General features: G+C 38.1%; 2 protein-coding genes across 2 annotated transcripts in view; one reads left to right on the top strand and one right to left on the bottom strand.

Annotated features, from left to right (window-relative positions):
- The window catches only part of LOC140135412 (uncharacterized), a 67,469-nt gene extending 64,437 nt beyond the window's left edge, over positions 1-3,032 (bottom strand). Inside the window, exon 1 of the mRNA XM_072156905.1 lies at positions 2,965-3,032. The gene's annotated coding sequence lies outside the window, so the exon portion shown is untranslated. The remainder of the gene's footprint in view (positions 1-2,964) is intronic.
- A 15,265-nt stretch (positions 3,033-18,297) lies between these two features.
- The window catches only part of LOC140138250 (angiopoietin-1 receptor-like), a 43,010-nt gene continuing 41,311 nt past the window's right edge, over positions 18,298-19,996 (top strand). The window contains exon 1 of the mRNA XM_072160167.1: positions 18,298-18,567. Coding sequence (XP_072016268.1) covers positions 18,486-18,567 — 82 coding nt within the window. The 5' untranslated portion in view covers positions 18,298-18,485. The remainder of the gene's footprint in view (positions 18,568-19,996) is intronic.

Genomic DNA, 19,996 nt, shown 5'->3' with positions numbered 1-19,996 from the left:
TGTATACGTGGTATTTTTTATTTGGGGTAAAAGGTCATTAAGGGTCACTTCCGGTCTGAGACATAAAACCTTCAAAATGCCCTTCTGCCACAAATTACATGGCAAAGTGATGCCACGTGCACACATACATTGACATTAGCCAATGTCTATGAGGTTTTCATATATTTTGGGGTCAAAGGTCATTAAGGGGTCACAACACGGCTGTGTTCGTGGTCTTAGACCACAGCTAAGTCTAGTTCTTCTTTCTTTCTTCTTTCTGTCAACCATTACATTTGCTCTAGCACTCACATGCTTACATCGATTTTAACCTAACTCGGTCATAATGATCATTGACCATGCCCCTACATGTCACATGAAACTCACGGGGTCAAAGGTCACGCAGGGGTCACAGGGGTCAAAAATGTGATTTCAACTAAAAATGCATCTTCTCCCACAACTTACGTAGGACAGCAACCCCACTTGCACACATGTATTGCTATTACCCAGTGTCTATGTGGTATACACAGATTTGGGGTCAAAGGTCATTAAGGCGTCACTTCCGGTATAAAACGAAATACCTTCAAAAAATTTTATTAGCTAAGAAAAACATAGGAGAGTAATGGTATGTTCACACATAAATTGTGTTTACCCAATGTATATATGGTATTTTTTTTAATTGGTGTCAAAGATCATTCAGGCGCCATTACCGGCACAAATCCCAATACCTTCACAATGCCTCTCCACCCACAAAATACGTAGGACAGTGATGCCACTTGCACACATGCATTGTTATTACTCAGTGTCTATGGGGTGTACACAGATTTGGGGTCAAAGGTCATTAAGGGGTCACTTCCGGTATAAATCGAAATATCTTCAAAAAATTTTATTAGCTAAGAAAAACATAGGAGAGTGATGGTATGTTCACACATGAATTGTGCTTACCCAATGTATATATGGTATTTTTTTATTTAGGGTCAAAGGTCATTAAGGGGTCATTTCCGGTATAAAACTGAAATACCTTTAAAATGCATCTTCTCCCACAAATTACGTAGAACAGTGATGCCACTTGCACACATGCATTGTTATTACTCAGTGTCTATGGGGTGTACACAGATTTGGGGTCAAAGGTCATTAAGGGGTCACTTCCGGTATAAATCGAAATATCTTCAAAAAAATTTATTAGCTAAGAAAAACATAGGAGAGTGATGGTATGTTCACACATGAATTGTGTTTACCCAATGTATATATGGTATTTTTTTATTTGGGGTCAAAGGTCATTAAGGGGTCACTTCCGGTCTGAGACAAAAAACCTTCAAAATGCCCCTTCTGCCAAAAAAAACATGGCAAAGTGATGCCACGTGCACACATGCATTAACATTAGCCAATGTCTATGGGGTTTTCATATGTTTTGGGGTCAAAGGTCATTAAGGGGTCACAACACGGCTGTGTACGTGGTCTTAGACCACAGCTAAGTCTAGTTCTCTCTCTCTCTCCCTTTTTGTGTCCATCCCATGATCTAGGGCCTACATCTGGGATAGGTGGTAGACGTAGACATGGCTTATAGGAAACTAACATTTAAAAACTCATGTAACCACAGCATGAAGTTACTTCTGGGAATTTTTTTAAAAGAACTGCAAAATGTGAGGCAAAGTGGCAATCCTCAGTTTTAGGGGTTTATAATCATGATAATAATATAAATATTATTTTGAAGGAATAAATCAAATACTCTCCACAAATCACAACTTACTCAGGCATGGTATGGCCAGGCAGGGGAGCAGCCCCTGTGAAAGTTCCCCACTGGCCCTGTGGGATGCTGGCCACCCTCATTTTTCAAATTTTAGGCCTTTGTTTTGGGACTTTTTAGCCCATTTTCATCTCAGTTTGTCCCTCTTGCCAATTGCATACCCGAACTGTGTACCCTAATGCCCTTGATGCCAGAGGGAGGCAGCACCACCAGGGTACATTTAAATCAGGGGGCAGGGGAAATTGTAATTTCAAATGTTTGAAAGGTTGTTATGTGGCACAAGTGCCGCCCATTGTGCTTGTATGAAGCAGGGGGTGTCTGAGGATTAAGGATGTGCCCCCCCCCCCACCCCTCCCCCCAAACATTTGGGAAAAATGAAAGCCCAAATGAGGCCATTTGATGTACCATTTTCACCCTTTTATTGGTTATTTCTTTATTATTTTGAAAGAAATACTTAGTCTATGGTTATGCCGTTATGGTAGGCCTACTTTAAAAAGTTCAATGTGGATCTACACCTCAAATATTATGAGTTTACCATGCCAATATCGTGATGATGGTATGTTTTTATTGTATTACAAAGTGATTTGATCATAGTTGTGTTGTGCTATATTATAACGTTTTCTTTACCCAGTGTTTCATTACATTTAAATTTAAGTTAAAAATAAACATATAGCAAGTATTCTTTTCTCACTACCAGTATTTCTTTATTTTTATGGATCATATCATTTATGGGCCAGACTTCCAGGTAGCAAGAAGGTTAGGGCCTACCGGTAGCCATGCATGGACAGGGAGGGGGATGGCTAGGCCAGGCTCCTTTTCCTCTTCTTTCACTTCTCTTTAGACTTCCCTCCCCTTTTCTCTCTCTAGCTCCCTCTTTTCTTTCTCTCTCTCTTCCTCCCTGGGCTCATTTTGCAAACTTCATTGGGGTATACAACCCCTCCCCCCACCCCCTGACACCATGCTACTCCTGCCGCCGTCCTGCGTAAGGTACACAGCACAACAAGCCACCCATATCTCCCTGTTGCAATTTGTTGTACAAATTACAATGCAATGCTGTCACCATGTACCACGCAATATCCACTCGCACTGCACACAACACTTGACCCCACCTCCTCCCTAGTTGAAACATGTAGGGGGGAAGAGTCCCCGAAACAAATAGGGGTAAGAATGTCAGAAATATAAGAGTCCCTTTTGGTAAAAACCCGGCCTGCATAAATATAAGAGCTTATTTATAAGCTTACCTGAACAATCATGACAATGGAAGACCGTAGGCCTATTGGCTAGCCCGACACATCATGGCCCTACGTTGTTCCTCACAGTAAAGACGGAGGTGTGTGTACCTTATTTCGCTGAATTCCGGGCGTAATCACCTTGGGCAGAGTCCTCTATGATGACAACGCCGCTGAGGCACAATTTTAGGGTCCGGGCTTCAGAGAAGGAGAAGGAGCCCGTGGAAGGAGTGACTTAGCTTGGAGAGGGTCTTTTAAAATGTCTTAAACTTCTGACTCTTCAGCAGTTCAGGGTATATTAAATCCTCGGAGTCTTCGATCAAATAGCCCTGCCAAACTGCTGCTGCATGCTGCCAATTTCAGACCTAGCCAATTTAGGGACCGTTCACAAACACTTGTAAGGGGGGGCTGATGCAAAAAAATTCATCGCGACAAATTTTCAGGGCCCCCCTTTACAGACCTCAAAAATTTCAGGGCCCCCTTTTTGACATGAAAATTATGAGTGAAACCCATAGAAAAGAATAGGCCTAGGCTATAAACTTAATTTTTCCAGGAAAATTTGTGGTCATTTTTTCAGGCAGGGGCGTAACCAGACCTGACCTTCCGGGGGGGGGGGGGCAAGATTGAAAAATTTCCCAATTTCTGATCAAAAGTTGTAGCATAGCGAGCGGCTTGCTGCGAAGCGTTAAACGGGTGGGGTCCAGGGGCCCGCCTTAGGGCCCCTGGTGGGGGTCAAGAGGGCGGAGCCCCCTGTAGCTCCTGGTTTTTGGCATATTAGAAGCTAAAAAATCAGTGTTTTAGAGTACAAATTTCACAATGAAAGTAGTATAGATCTTCTTTCCCTTTTCTCTTCCCCCTTCCACTTTTCTCTTCTCCCTTCCCTTTTTTCTTCCCTCTTTTCTTTTCTTCTCTCCCCTTTTTCTTTCTTCCCTCTTTTTTCTCTTCTTTCCCCTTTCTCTTCCCTCTTTTTCTCTCCTTCTCCCCTTTTCCCCTTCCCAATTTTTAGCTCTTCTTCCCAGTTTTTTGTGACCGGCCCCCCACTGGTTACGCCACTGTTTTCAGGCCCCCCCTTAGGAGGGTCAACAATTTTCAGGGTCCCTTTTTGCATCAGGCCCCCCCTAACAAGTGTTTGTGAACGGTCCCTTAGGCATTAGGGCCAATGCATAGCGCCCTCTTACTTTCAATAACGAATTATTATGTCGAGGAATGTGTGAGGGCACTATGGCTGTTGTGGACCAGTCTGCTTAACCGTAAAAGTGTGTCGTTAGGCCGATCATTCACGTGGACTCCTAGATTGCTTAATCTAAAAGCTTTGATTAGAATATTAAAACAACAAATCGGCCTTGATTTATAAATAGTTCTAGGCCCGGGGGGGCACTCAACTTTGGAAGTGACGGTATGTGCCTGTCAATAGGCCCCCTCTTTTGAAGTCGACTATACCCGATGACCCCCTTTTTAAAAGTCATACCCAATGACCCCCCTTTTTTTAGTTGCGGCTACCCAATGACCCCCTTTTTTTGGTTGCGGCTACCCAATGACCCCCTTTTTTCTAGATTTTCTAGAAGAGCATCATCAAAATGCATCAAACAAATGCCGAAACTTTCAAAATTTTGCTCCATTTTTTTCAAAATTTTGTACCCGATGACCCTTTTTTTGAAATCTTATACTCAATGACCCCCTTTTTTTCAAAATATTATACCCAATGACCCCCCTTTTTTATTTTGTTTGTACCCAATGAATGACCCCCTTTTTTAAAATAACGCTTTGTTACCGATAGGCCCCTACTTCGCGACACCGGTAGGCACATACCCGTCAGTTCTAAAGTTGAGTGCCCCCCCCCGGGGTTCTAGGCCCTATAGGTCTATTGCATTGCCTTGAAAATGATACCGGTATGAATTATAAAATGAACCATTGATTACAAACAAAAGCAAAAACACCTCTATTTAGGCCTACTAAACACACAATAAGCAAAGGTGTAGTCTAACTGCGATTCTCCGAAGTATTTTTGCTCAGAAAAGTTTTTAGTTCAAAACATGTCGACTAATATAATGGTAATTGTTCCGAAAGATTATTCCTCTAAAAGTTTGTTACCCCGGAAGAAGAGGCAATGGTCCGAAAATGGCATCGTTACTCCGAAAGGATCGCAATTTCGAAAGCAAAAACCCTTCTGAATTATATTTTTGGAGCAACTCGTCACTTTTGGTGCAATGAACCATCGGAATAATAACTTTTCGAGGTAAAATGACCGTTCTGATCAAAGACCGTTCTAAATAAAGAACAACAACCTTTCAGAACAAAACCACTTTGGGAATATACTTTTTCCGGCCGACCCGACCAACCCATACTTCGACACCACACTTTTCAAATATTAAAACAGCTAGCCTTTACCGTCCTGGATCCGCCCCTGGTATAATAAGAAAATAATACTTTAAAAAGATCGATTTTCATTGTCTAAATCATATCAATAGGCGCCGGCCTATTATTGAAAAATAATACCTTGACGTTTTGCAGAGGTTCAGGCTACAAATCATAATATAATACTTTGAAACTTGCTTGATTTATTGTTGTTAATGAGTATACATTTTTACAAAGGTGATGTGGGTTCAGTCCTCTTTACAACACAACTCAAGAACCACAAGACCTACAAAAGTATATATGTGACGTGTCATGTCAAAAGGAGACACTTTTGGGCAGGATCATAAATGGAGAAAGAGCCAAAAATCTGCCGGTGGGTGATTTTTTCACAATTTGGGTTTGTTGCGAATTTGTGATGTTATTAATGCTAAGAATATTGTCTGATAGTTTCAGACCGGAATATAACTGGCATCTTGTAGTTTTTGAGACACTTTTCAAGTTAATTCCTACTCTCAACATTGTCAATAATATTTTTAAAGGCCGATATCTCAATTTCCAATTTTATAATACCATAACTTTTGAACTCAATATCTTCGATTAGGAATGTCCGATTTCATTGGGGAAAACGGTGTTGTAGAGCAAAATATCTCTATATTTAATATATGTAAAAAACTCAATTTTCATAACCTGCCCAAAAGTGTCTCCTTTTGACATGACACGTCACATATCTGTGATATCTGAACCATTCTACACGCTCGCTATAAAATGATCAATGCAATTTTTGCCAAAGCTAACTATCATTTCCAGGATGTTTTCAGCGACCAAATCGCAACAACTGAAAATAGTTTAAATAGAAAGTGTAGTTCAATAATATTCGAGTCAAATTTCACATTTAGATTTGCAAGGTAGGACAAGTCTTTACGATGATGCACTTGTTAATGCTAACTTGTTTTGAAGGGTGAAATGTGCAGAAAGATAAGCGATTACAATACACTGCTTCACAGCCTCGATCCTCAGCTACAACACTAACCCAGCAAACACAAAACGTTTTCGACATCATTCGCAAAAGATTATAAAAGGTTGTCAGAAAACGTTTAAATGTCGGGTTGTATAAAGGGTATATTAAGAGTATAAAACGTTTTCATAACCTCATAAAACATTTTATGATAATTTACTGCTCAGCAAACACAAATGTTTTACAGAAAACGTTTAAATGTCGGGTTACATAAAGGCTATAAAAACGTTTTAATAACATTCCAAAAATATTCTTGAAAACTTGATACAAAACATTCTAAACAGAATGTTATTTTGGGGTTGAAAAAATATTTTGCGAAAAATGTTTGCCCAAAATATTTTCAATAACGTTTTAAAAACGTTTTCATGGCCTTTATATAACCCGACATTTAAATGTTATTAAAATGTTTTGAAAGAAACATTTTAAGAACATTTCTGTGTTTGCCGGGTTCTAATATTTTAACATAATGTTAATTAAGTATTGACAAAATATTTGGCAAAAATGTTTGCAACAATAGTTTAAAATAACATTTTTTGAAAACATTTAAAAAATAGTGTTGTAGTGTGTTTTCATACAAAACGTTTTAAAACGTTATCATGACCTTTATATAACCCGACATTTTAATGTTATTAAAACGTTTTTACCTAAACCAAAATCCAAAATATAAGTTATTTAAAACGTTTTTAAAACGTTTTTGTGTTTGCTGGGAAGTGATTACAATACACTCCTTCAATCACAGCCTCCATCCTCAGCTATAACACTAAGTGATTATAATACACTCCTTCACAGCCTTGATCTTCAGCTACATCACTAAGTGATTACAATACACTCCTTAACAGCCTCGATCCTCAGCTATAATACTAAGTGATACACTCGATCCTTCACAGCCTTGATCCTCAGCTATAACACTAAGTGATTACAATACACTCCTTCACAGCCTTGATCTTCAGCTACAACACTAAGTGATTGCAATACACCCCATTCACATCCTCGATCCTCAGCTATAACACTAAGTGATTACAATACACTCGATCCTTCACAGCCTCGATCCTCAGCTATAACACTAAGTGATTACAATACGCTCCTTCACAGCCTTAATCTTCAGCTACAACACAAAGTGATTACAATACACTCCTTCACAGCCTCGATCCTCAGCTACAACACTAAGTGATTACAATACACTCCTTCACAGCCTTAATCTTCAGCTACAACACTAAGTGACTACGATACACTCCACAGCCTCCATCCTCAGCTACAACACTAAGTGATTACAATACACTCCTTCACAGGCTTAATCTTCAGCTACAACACTACGTGATTACAATACACTCCTTCATATAGCATTGATCTTCAGCTACAACACTAAGTGATTACAATACACTCCTTCACAGCCTTGATCTTCAGCTACAACACTAAGTGATTACAATGCACTCTATCACAGCCTTAATCCTCAGCTACAACACTAAGTGATTACAATACACTCCTTCACAGCCTCCATCCTCAGCTACAACACTAAGTGATTACAATACACTCCTTCACAGCCTTGATCCTCAGCTACAACACTAAGTGATTACAATACACTCCTTCATAGCCTCCATCCTCAGCTACAACACTAAGTGATTATAATGTACTCCTTTACAGCCTTGATCTTCAGCTACATCACTAAGTGATTACAATACACTCCTTAACAGCCTCGATCCTCAGCTATACTCCCGCAATACTAAGTGATTACAATACACTCGATCCTTCACAGCCTCGATCCTCAGCTATAACACTAAGTGATTACAATACACTTCTTCACAGCCTTGATCTTCAGCTACAACACTAAGTGATTACAATACACCCCCTTCACATCATTGATCCTCAGCTATAACACTAAGTGATTACAATACACTCGATCCTTCACAGCCTCGATCCTCAGCTATAACACTAAGTGATTACAATACACTCCTTCACAGCCTTGATCTTCAGCTACTACACTAAGTGATTACAATACACTCCTTCACATCACAGCCTTGATGTACAGCTAAAACACTAAGTGATTACAATACCCTCCTTCACAGCCTTGATCTACAGCTTCAACACAAAGTGACTACGATACACTCCTTCACATCCTCGATCCTCAGCTACAACACAAAGTGATTACAATACACTCCTTCACAGCCTTGATCATCAGCTACAACACTAAGTGATTACAATACACTCCTTAACAGCCTCGATCCTCAGCTATAACACTAAGTGATTACAATACACTCCTTCACAGCCTTGATCTTCAGCTATAACACTAAGTGATTACAATACACCCCCTTCACATCCTCGATCCTCAGCTATAACACTAAGTGATTACAATACACTCGATCCTTCTCAGCCTCGATCCTCAGCTATAACACTACGTGATTACAATACACTCGATCCTTCACAGCCTTGATCTTCAGCTACAACACTAAGTGATTACAATACACTCCTTCACAGCCTTGATCTTCAGTTACAACACTAAGTGATTACAATACACTCCATCACAGCCTTAATCCTCAGCTACAACACTAAGTGATTATAATACACTCCTTCACAGCCTCGATCCTCAGCTACATCACTAAGTGATTACAATACACTCCTTAACAGCCTCGATCCTCCGCTATAATACTAAGTGATTACAATACACTCGATCCTTCACAGCCTCGATCCTCAGCTATAACACTAAGTGATTACAATACACTCCTTCACAGCCTTGATCTTCAGCTACAACACTAAGTGATTACAATACACCCCCTTCACATCATTGATCCTCAGCTATAACACTAAGTGATTACAATACACTCGATCCTTCACAGCCTCGATCCTCAGCTATAACACTAAGTGATTACAATACACTCCTTCACAGCCTTGATCTTCAGCTACTACACTAAGTGATTACAATACACTCCTTCACAGCCTTGATGTACAGCTAAAACAGTAAGTGATTACAATACCCTCCTTCACAGCCGTGATCTACAGCTTCAACACTAAGTGACTACGATACACTCCTTCACATCCTCGATCCTCAGCTACAACACAAAGTGATTACAATACACTTCTTCACAGCCTTGATCTTCAGCTACAACACTAAGTGATTACAATACACTCCTTAACAGCTTCGATCCTCAGCTATAACACTAAGTGATTACAATACACTCCTTCACAGCCTTGATCTTCAGCTACAACACTGATTACAATACACTCGATCCTTCTCAGCCTCGATCCTCAGCTATAACACTACGTGATTACAATACACTCGATCCTTCACAGCCTTGATCTTCAGCTACAACACTAAGTGATTACAATACACTCCTTCACAGCCTTGATCTTCAGTTACAACACTAAGTGATTACAATACGCTCCTTCACAGCCTCCATCCTCAGCTACAACACTAAGTGATTACAATACACTTCATCACAGCATTAATCTTCAGCTACAACACTAAGTGATTATAATTCACTCCTTCACAGCCTCGATCCTCAGCTACAACACTAAGTGATTACAATACCCTCCTTCACAGCCTTAATCCTCAGCTACAACACTAAGTGATTACAATACACTCCATCACAGCCTTAATCTTCAGCTACAACACTAAGTGATTACAATACACTCCTTTACAGCCTTGATCTACAGCTAAAACACTAAGTGATTACAATCCACTCCTTCACAGCCTTGATCTACAGCTATAACACTAAGTGACTACGATACACTCCTTCACATCCTCGATCCTCAGCTACAACACAAAGTGATTACAATACACTCCTTCACATCCTCGATCCTCAGCTACAACACTAAGTGTTTACAATACACTCCTTCAGAACATTGATAAACACCTACAACACTAAGTGATTACAATACACTCCTTCACAGCCTTCATCTTCAGCTACAACACTAAGGGATTACAATACACTCCTTCACATCCTTGATCATCAGCTATAACACTCTGTGATTACAATACATTCCTTCACAGCCTTGATCATCAGCTGTAACACTAAGTGTAAGATTCTTAGTGATTACAATACACTCCTTTGCATCCTTGATCATCAGCTAAAAATTTTAAGTGATTGCAATACACTTATTCACAGCTTTGATCATTAGCTACAATATTAAGCGATTGTAATACAAACATGCACAGCACTTGATCTTCAGCTACAATTCTAAGTGATTACAAAACTGTGACTTCAGCTACAACACTAAGTAATTATAATACACCCCTTCACAGCCTTGATAATCAGCTGCAGCACTTTGTGATTATAATACACTCCATCACAGCCTTGATCATCAGCTGCAGCACTCTGTGATTACAATACACTCCTTCACAATATTGATCAACAGTTAAACTACTAAGTGATTACAATACACTCCTACATATAGCATTGATCTTCAGCTAAAACACTAAGTGATTACAATACACTCCTTCATATAGCATTGATCTTCAGCTACAGCACGAAGTGATTACAATACACTCCTTCATATAGCATTGATCTTCAGCTACAACACGAAGTGATTACAATACACTCCTTCATATAGCATTGATCGTCAGCTACAACACGAAGAGATTACAATACACTCCTTCATATAGCATTGATCTTCAGCTACAACACGAAGTGATTACAATACACTCCTTCATATAGCATTGATCTTCAGCTACAACACGAAGTGATTACAATGCACTCCTTCATATAGCATTGATCTTCAGCTACGACACGAAGTGATTACAATACACTCCTTCATATAGCATTGATCGTCAGCTACAACACGAAGTGATTACAATACACTCCTTCATATAGCATTGATCTTCAGCTACAACACGAAGTGATTACAATACACTCCTTACATCCTTGATCATCAGCTAAAATAACCAGTAATTACAATACACTCCTTCTCAGCCCTATCATCAGCTACAACACTAAGTGATTACAATACACACCTTCTCAGCCCTGATCATCTGAAACAACACTAAGTTATTACAATACACTCATTCACAGCCTTGATCTTAGCTAAAACACTAAGTGATTACAATACACTCCTTCACAACCTTGATTTTTAGCAGGGAGGTAAATTAGGATAATATACAGGGTGGGCAATTTAATTTATTTTTGCCCTCAAATTAGGGTGGGCAGCGGTATAATGAATGGCATCCAGGCGTTTGTATTTTGGCTTTGATGTAAAAAGTGGACTTCCCCTTAATGCATCTTATGCCGATATTAGCATATAGATATAGCAACGTCCAATAAAAATTGTATACCATATTATATTTCCCTTTAGACGTTGAAATATCTTATACTGTATCACTCACCATTATATTACTCCTGGGTAGAAAACCAGCAGTAAAATTATATGGGAAGGGTAATATTTTTTATTTGGTATTAGAGTGAAATAATGTTTTGACTTTTACCAAAGATCCTGCTTTTACTGTGTAACTTCTTGTCACAGACACACATCACTCACAGATTAAAGAAATATTAATTTGATTATACCTGTTTTGGATTAGTGGCATTTTCTAAAATGTATTGAAATTATTTGATAAGAAATGATAAAAATCTGTTAAAAACACATACAAAACTATATTTCTAAAATATAAAGTATTGCCAAAGCAGTATTACCAGGTATTTACACGTAATTTCAATGCTTATAAGTGTATCCTAGTAACCAGATATGCCACTTTTCCTTCTCTCATTCCTTCAATTCCTTCTTAATCCAAACTTTTTATCCAAATTTACACATTATTTCAGGCGTTTTTTCACGGAGCCAGGGTTTTTGAATGACATATCTGTGGTATATATTGGTATTCCCCGTTATTTTCCATCCAATCCGGTAAATGAATTTACTAGAATTTGGCAATATACATGAATGGCCAGCCCTGAATTATATTGACCTATTTCCCAACTATAATCAAAATGTTTATTTTGCCAATTCATATATAAAATTATATAATATAGACCCCCAATGTTGAACAAATAAAGACCCATGTAGTCAAAAGGTGTAAAATGTAATGAACAAAGAAGTATTCTTTCAACATTTAAAGGCTTAATGTACGATTTCCTTCAAATTTTAAATTTGTCATTATATACTCAAAATGCTGAAATAATACTAGTACAGTAATAATTATCGGGAATGGTTTCTGTTAATTTTGAGCTGAAATAACGAGGTAACGTGAAAGAAACACTGCTTGTTATTTTGACCGTTTAACACGCAGTTCTATGGGAGGACATAAAGTCATAATTCTTTGAATTATGACTTTATGTCGAACTTTGCTCTGTTTACCTACAAACACAACAAATTTGGCTGATTCCATTTAGGTGCAAGTTGTGACATGTGTAAACATTACAAATATGCCAAAAAATCAGGTTTGAAAAAAATTAACCAAATTTATATTATAAGATCGTACATTATGACTTTAAAGTATAGATTGATTGCAGGACATTATTATACTTTCCTTGTTTGCATGCTCAAACACTTGAAATGAGCCATGTAGGCCCCTATATCTGGATTAACTTTCAAATAATGTTTCGAGTCTATTAAAACGCGCCTCATTCAGGAATCCAAATTTACAAATGTTTGTGTGGATATTGCTCAAAAAATAGTATTTTTGGCTTCCTATACCATTGTGTACGGTGTGATATTTATTCCTACTCTGAAGTCGTAAACATGGTAAATAAATTGGCAGATGTTAAGAAAAGATACGTCACTTTTATTACTCAACATCACTTTTAAATTGATTTCAAGAGATGCACCATGCTAGTTTTATGATAATTATTTTATGGTGCCCAATATTTCGTGGGTAAAATAATTTACTGGGTGGGCACGTTTGGGCAATGGGCAAGTGGAATTTACTGGGTGGGCAAATAATTTACTGGGAGGGTATTTGCCCATCCAGTTAACATGTTATTTACTTCTCTGATCTTCAGCTACAACACTAAGTGATTACAATACACTCCATCACAGCCTTGATCTTCAGCTACAACACTAAGTGATTACAATACACTCCATCACAGCTTTAATCTTCAGCTACAACACTAAGTGATTACAATACACTCCTTCACAGCCTTGATCTACAGCTACAACACTAAGTGATTACAATACATTCCTTCACATCCTCGATCTACAGCTACAACACTAAGTGATTACAATACACTCCTTCACAGCCTTGATCTTCAGCTACAACACTAAGACAGTGATCACAATACACTCCTTCACAGCCTTGATCTTCAGCTACAACACTAAGTGATTACAATACACTCCTTCACAGCCTTGATCTTCAGCTACAACACTAAGTGATTACAATACACTCCATCACAGCCTTAATCTTCAGCTACAACACTAAGTGATTACAATACACTCCATCACAGCCTTAATCTTCAGCTACAACACTAAGTGATTACAATACACTCCATCACAGCCTTAATCTTCAGCTACAACACTAAGTAATTACAATACACTCCATCACAGCCTTAATCTTCAGCTGCAACACTAAGTGATTACAATACACTCCATCACAGCCTTAATCTTCAGCTACAACACTAAGTGATTACAATACACTCCTTCACAGCCTCGATCCTCAGCTACAACACTAAGTGATTACAATACACTCCTTCATAGCCTTAATCTTCAGCTACAACACTAATACAGTGATTACAATACACTCCTTCACAGCCTTGATCTTCAGCTACAACACTAAGTGATTACAATACACTCCTTCACAGCCTTGATCTTCAGCTACAACACTAAGTGATTACAATACACTCCATCACAGCCTTAATCTTCAGCTACAACACTAAGTGATTACAATACACTCCATCACAGCCTTAATCTTCAGCTACAACACTAAGTGATTACAATACACTCCATCACAGCCTTAATCTTCAGCTACAACACTAAGTAATTACAATACACTCCATCACAGCCTTAATCTTCAGCTGCAACACTAAGTGATTACAATACACTCCATCACAGCCTTAATCTTCAGCTACAACACTAAGTGATTACAATACACTCCTTCACAGCCTCGATCCTCAGCTACAACACTAAGTGATTACAATACACTCCTTCATAGCCTTAATCTTCAGCTACAACACTAAAGTGGCTGCAATACACTCATAACTCTAATTGGTTAAAATACCCTCCTACACAGCCTTAACTTATGTTGTAGCTTATGATCAAGGCTGTGAAGGAGTGTATTATGATCACTTATTGTAGCTGAAGATCAAGACTGTGTAGGAGTGTATTGTAATCACTTAGTGTTACAGCTGATGATCAAGGCTGTAAAGGAGGGTATTGTAATCATTTATTGTTGTAGCTGAGGACCCAGGCTATGAAGGAGTACACTGTAATCCCGTAGATTTATAGCTTAAGATAAAGGCAGTGAAGGAGTGTACTGTAATCATTTAATGTTGTAGCTGAAGATTAAGGCTGTGAAGGAGTGTAATGTAATCACTTAGTGTTGTAGCTGATGATCAAGGCTGTGATCGTGAAGGAGTGTATTGCATAACCACTTTTAACTTTAAGTTGCAGCTTAAAATATAAAAGGCTGTGAATGAGGGTATTATAATCACTTATTATTGTAGCAAATGATCAAGGCTGTGAAGGAGTGTACTGTAATCCCATAGAGTTGTAGCTTAAAGGGCAGGTCTATTGCAAAAACAAGTTTATCTCTATTCGAAGAGAATAATTATTACATTACAAGTTGACACTCGTTGCAATTTTTTATGCGTATTTTTCCTGAAAAAGGAGAAATTGTGTGGGTAAAGTTCGGGCTCGTACGTGTTCGTTCTTCCCCCTTTTGACGCGTTTGGCTGATGACGTAAGTAAATGAAGCGGACACTATATCATGCTCTCGTCATACAATCACAATCACTTTGACAAGTTTGACATTAGCAACAATTAGCAACTATTTTACCATAACAATGCTGCACAACAATATGCCGACTATAGTTCTCATTTGAGGAACAAAGCGTCACACAGTATTGTTTAATACTATGCATTTGCTTTGTAATATTTCATCCAACTGAAACTATAATTTGTAGTCACTTAGTGTTGTAGCTGAAGATCAAGACTGTGAAGGAGCGTATTGTGATCACTGTCTTAGTGTTGTAGCTGAAGATCAAGGATGCGAAGGAGAGTATTGTAATCACTTAGTGTTGTAGCTGAAGATCAAGGCTCTGAAGGAGTGCATTGTAATCACTGTCTTATTGTTGTAGCTGAAGATCACGGAGGCGAAGGAGAGTATTGTGTTAATCACTTAGTGTTGTAGCTGAAGATCAAGGCTGTGAGGGAGTGCATTGTAATCACTGTATTAGTGTTGTAGCTGAAGATCACGGAGGCGAAGTAATCACTTAGTGTTGTAGCTGAAGATCAAGGATGCGAAGGAGAGTATTGCAATCAGTTAGTGTTGTAGCTGAAGATCAAGGCTGTGACTGAGTGTATTGTAATGCCTTAGTGTAGTATCTAATAATCAAGGCTGGGAAGGGGTGTATTGTTATCACTTAGTGTTTTAACTGAAGATCAGGGTTGTAAAAACGGCATTGTTTTTGTTTACCCACTCTCCCTGAATGGCCCCCTTTATTTGGTCAGATATTCCCAATTTTCACTGATAAACCTTCCCTTTTCGGTCTAGGCTCTCACCGAAAGGATGTTAAGGAGTGTATTGTAATCCCTTAGTGTTGTAGCTGAAGATCAAGGCTGTGACGGAGTGTATTCGGGAGTGTATTGTAATGACTTAGTGTTGTATCTAATAATCAGGCCTGGGAAGGGGTGTATTGCAATCACTTAGTGTTTTACCTGAAGATCAGGGTTGTAAAAAACGGTATTGTGACCCAAATGTTTTGCCCACTCTCACTGAATGACCCCCTTTATTTGGTCAGATTTTCCCCCATTTTCACGGAAATACCCCGTTTTAAGGACCTTCTCACTGAAAGACTTTCCTTTTTCGGCGTCTAGGCTCTCACCGAAAGACCCCTAGTTTCAAACTGCTGTCCGCACATACCCGTCACTTTCAAGTCGAGTACCCCACCCCCGCAGGAGCTATTCGTTACAATTAACAAAATGGCTGTTGGTGGTACCTCGTGTTCTGACATACTGTGACCCCGAGGTTCCCGACATTGCCCTTGAACTCTCACCCTCTTGAAAGTAGCCACTGGCGACTATTATAGAACCAGCTTCCAACATTCCAATTATGACCACCAGTGGTCCACCTACCAAAGGACTCGCAGAAACTACAGTTTCCTACGTAGTACATAGTATGTACATAGAATGTACATAATTATAATTATTTGTTGGTGTCATATGATATATTGGAGCATGTGGAAAATTTCTACCAAAGTCTAAAAAATTCCATGCATATATTCATTTGTACAAAATTGAACAGACTAAGGTCATGGATATAACGAACGTCAGGATAATATCATGGTCTTTTCGCATGTTTCATGCCATTGTTCCTAAAACCAATGACCGAGAAACAAGGAGAGGGCAGGGATCGAGGTGATTACGGACCAAAGTTTGAAGCATTCTGGCGGTCAATTTTGAAAACTTAACAAAAGATGATAAGGTAAACCATCGATGACACCGACTGTGTTTGGAAGATGATTTAGTAGATATTAATAAAAAAAATTTAGATTAATAGCACTGACAAAATCTGTATGTGGCTATAAAGACTTTTCTCTGATATTCACTAATAAAAGTTTATTATTAATTCTAATTAATTAATTGATAGTCCTTCAATACCAAGAAGTAATATCGATGGTCGATCCAAAAATCTAATAAATTTGGTTCTGGTGCCTAATGCAATGGTCTACATGTAGGTTTCGATTCCCATAGTAAGCCGCGTAGTAATATGCCCGTCTATTTCACGCGGTAGGTGATGGTGATGGCGTTGTTTGAACGCACGCACATACCCAGCAAACATAAAAATGTTCTTAAAACGTTATAAACATGTTTTGGTTCTATTCAAACGTTTTAATAATATTTAAATGACGGGTAATATAAATGTCATGAAAACGTTTCATATGAAAAAAAATACAATGTTTCAAAAATGTCAAATTTTATTGTAAAATATTTTATGGCAAATACTTTAATGACATGTTAAGGGTAGACTCGGTATTGTTGACCGATTAAGCACCCAAAAACTCGATGTTCATTATCTAAATCGATATATTATAAAAAAATAACATTTTGATGTTTTGTAAAAGTTCATTCTACAAATAAAATCATATACTTTGAAAACCTGCTTAGCTTTTATTAACCAACAGTTATGTGTATTGTCCGCATGTGATGGCTATAAGCCAATTGCAAACATGTTTTTAAAATGCTCAAATATCCTACAGTGAACAGTCTCACAAGTGGGGCAGGATTAGATAAAGGCATACAAACGAGGGTATGAGATATTAGGAATTATATTCTAGCCTCTTAACCACAGGGTTGGTGGGCTACAATAACTTCAAGACACGGGTTATGTAAATGATAAACTGTGCATATTAGATGTGGGTGAAAGTGGCATTAATGTTCACTGCTGTGAACAACAACAACAACAACAACAAAACAAAACAAAACAAACAAACAAAAAACAAACTATCCCATGTATACAAAGGGTATAGCACCACTTCCTCCAACAGGTCACTATGGTATGACACTTCATGAAGTTGGTGGCAACTTAAAGGCCGCTATAAATATCTGGAAAACACATTAAGTTGGGAGCTGTACAAAGTTTGGTGGTATAGAGTAGCACTACTTTCTTGCTCTGTTGCTAGCGCTGACGCGCTCGATTGAACGTCTCGCGCTACGCGCTCGCTAAGTCCGTGAGGGCCACAGACTGCGGCTAGTATAGAGCATCCCTGTATAGAGGTGAACATTGACTTGATTATATTTTAAGCCTACTTAATTGGGTTGTCCTTGAAAGTTTGCCTGGTCAACTGGATCCCCCTTTAAGCGGAGCAATTTACTCCAGTTATTTATTGGCTTTTGAATAGCAACCGGATGCTTGTAGGCCTACACCCGGCAGTGTCATTTTGATAAACTGATAAAGATTCCGCTACCAATGCCACTCTGTTTTTCACACATTAAAGTTACTGGCGTTGCATCGAGTGGACCATTGTTGGAGTTTCTGGAATAAATGAAAATTTAGAGTGCTTAGTATTTCTTTCTCCTCGGAACAATGTCGTGTTACCATGGTTACAGAGGAATACTGAGCTCGTTTTGTGTCTTTTTCTGGATCAGTGTCTTCAGTTTACGAATTGGTAAGTTTTTACAAAGTTATTATTAAATACATTTACAAATGCAATGTATGTAATGAGTTGACCATGTTGACTGCAAGTAAAAGAGGTATAGGATTTAAATAAAATTTAAATAAAATTTAAATAAAAAGTTAACACGTTACAGAATCATGTAATTCGAAGGTTGCGAGCCAGAAAGCCTTAACTCACGAAGAATTCCTTTGTGAGTTAAAGCTTACTGGTTGACCCAGTAAAATAAAAATAAAAAAAAGTTTGGTTTTTTGGACTATATGACAGAATTTACCTAGAAAAGATCCATGCTTGTAAACGATTTAGTTCCTAGTATTAATATCATTTTCAAACATTCAAACATGACAACTTGCTTTACAGCTGTCCTCTACGATGAAGATATGCATGTGACATCTTCTTTTTATTGGGAATCAGCTGACCGGTCAGAATTCTCAATACTCGGTCTCTTCCACACCTTTCTAATCACAATTTTGCCTTCACTCTGTAAACACTTTTAGAAGCTAAACATCATGTGTCAAATTTCTGAAAAATTGGTCAATAATGGTGTTCAATTATTTTCTAAACATCTGACATCAGGCCACATTCTAAACATAACCTTTCTAAACACATTCTTGCCGTCACTTGCCACATCATTTAATTTCGCTGAAAGAAATCATGTCTTTAAGGCAAAAGAAGAAGAAATTATTAAAATTCTCAAACAAATCCAATAAAATATGATGTTACATACCTCAATAAAAGTTTCGTGCTGTATCACAGCACTTTCTCAAATTGAATGATCATCTTGAGGTATGTCACATGACATCAACTTGTAATAGCACCTTTAATTGGATTTGTTTGAGAACTTTTATGGATAATCCTGATGAAACTATTTGCGGAAATGATTACCCAAACGTTTATGTGACAGAAAGCGAAAATGGTATAAAACGTTTAAATAACATTTTTGAAAATTTGCTGCCAAACATTCTAAAATAATATTATTTATTTTTTTGCAAAAATATTTGGACGAATATGTTACAATAATGTTGCTATAGTGGTTTTTATTTAAAACGTTTTCATGAACTTTACATTTAAATCGACTGTTGAGAACCAGAAAGCCTTAACAACATCAAATGTTGTTAAAACATTTTGACCGAAACAAAAACACGTTTAAAACACATTTATAACGTGTTAAAAAAAAAAAACTTTAATGTTTGCTGGATAGCATCTAGGTAATAGTCAAAATCATCACCAAAGTCCTTGTTTTTTTCCAAGAAAAAGCAACAACCCGGAAATCACACCGATCATAACAAACAATTTCTGCTGCATGCACCCTTTACACCCGTACACTGATAATGTCATATTGAGGTGATATTTACGACAAGCGCAGCGTTGTGTAAGAGATGGCATTGCTCCCACTTTCCCAGATTGTTTCCAAGGATTGCTC

The sequence above is a fragment of the Amphiura filiformis genome, chromosome 2 (assembly GCF_039555335.1).
Source record: "Amphiura filiformis chromosome 2, Afil_fr2py, whole genome shotgun sequence".
In the NCBI taxonomy this organism is placed as follows: domain Eukaryota; kingdom Metazoa; phylum Echinodermata; class Ophiuroidea; order Amphilepidida; family Amphiuridae; genus Amphiura; species Amphiura filiformis.
This window is presented reverse-complemented; position numbering and strand designations above follow the sequence as displayed.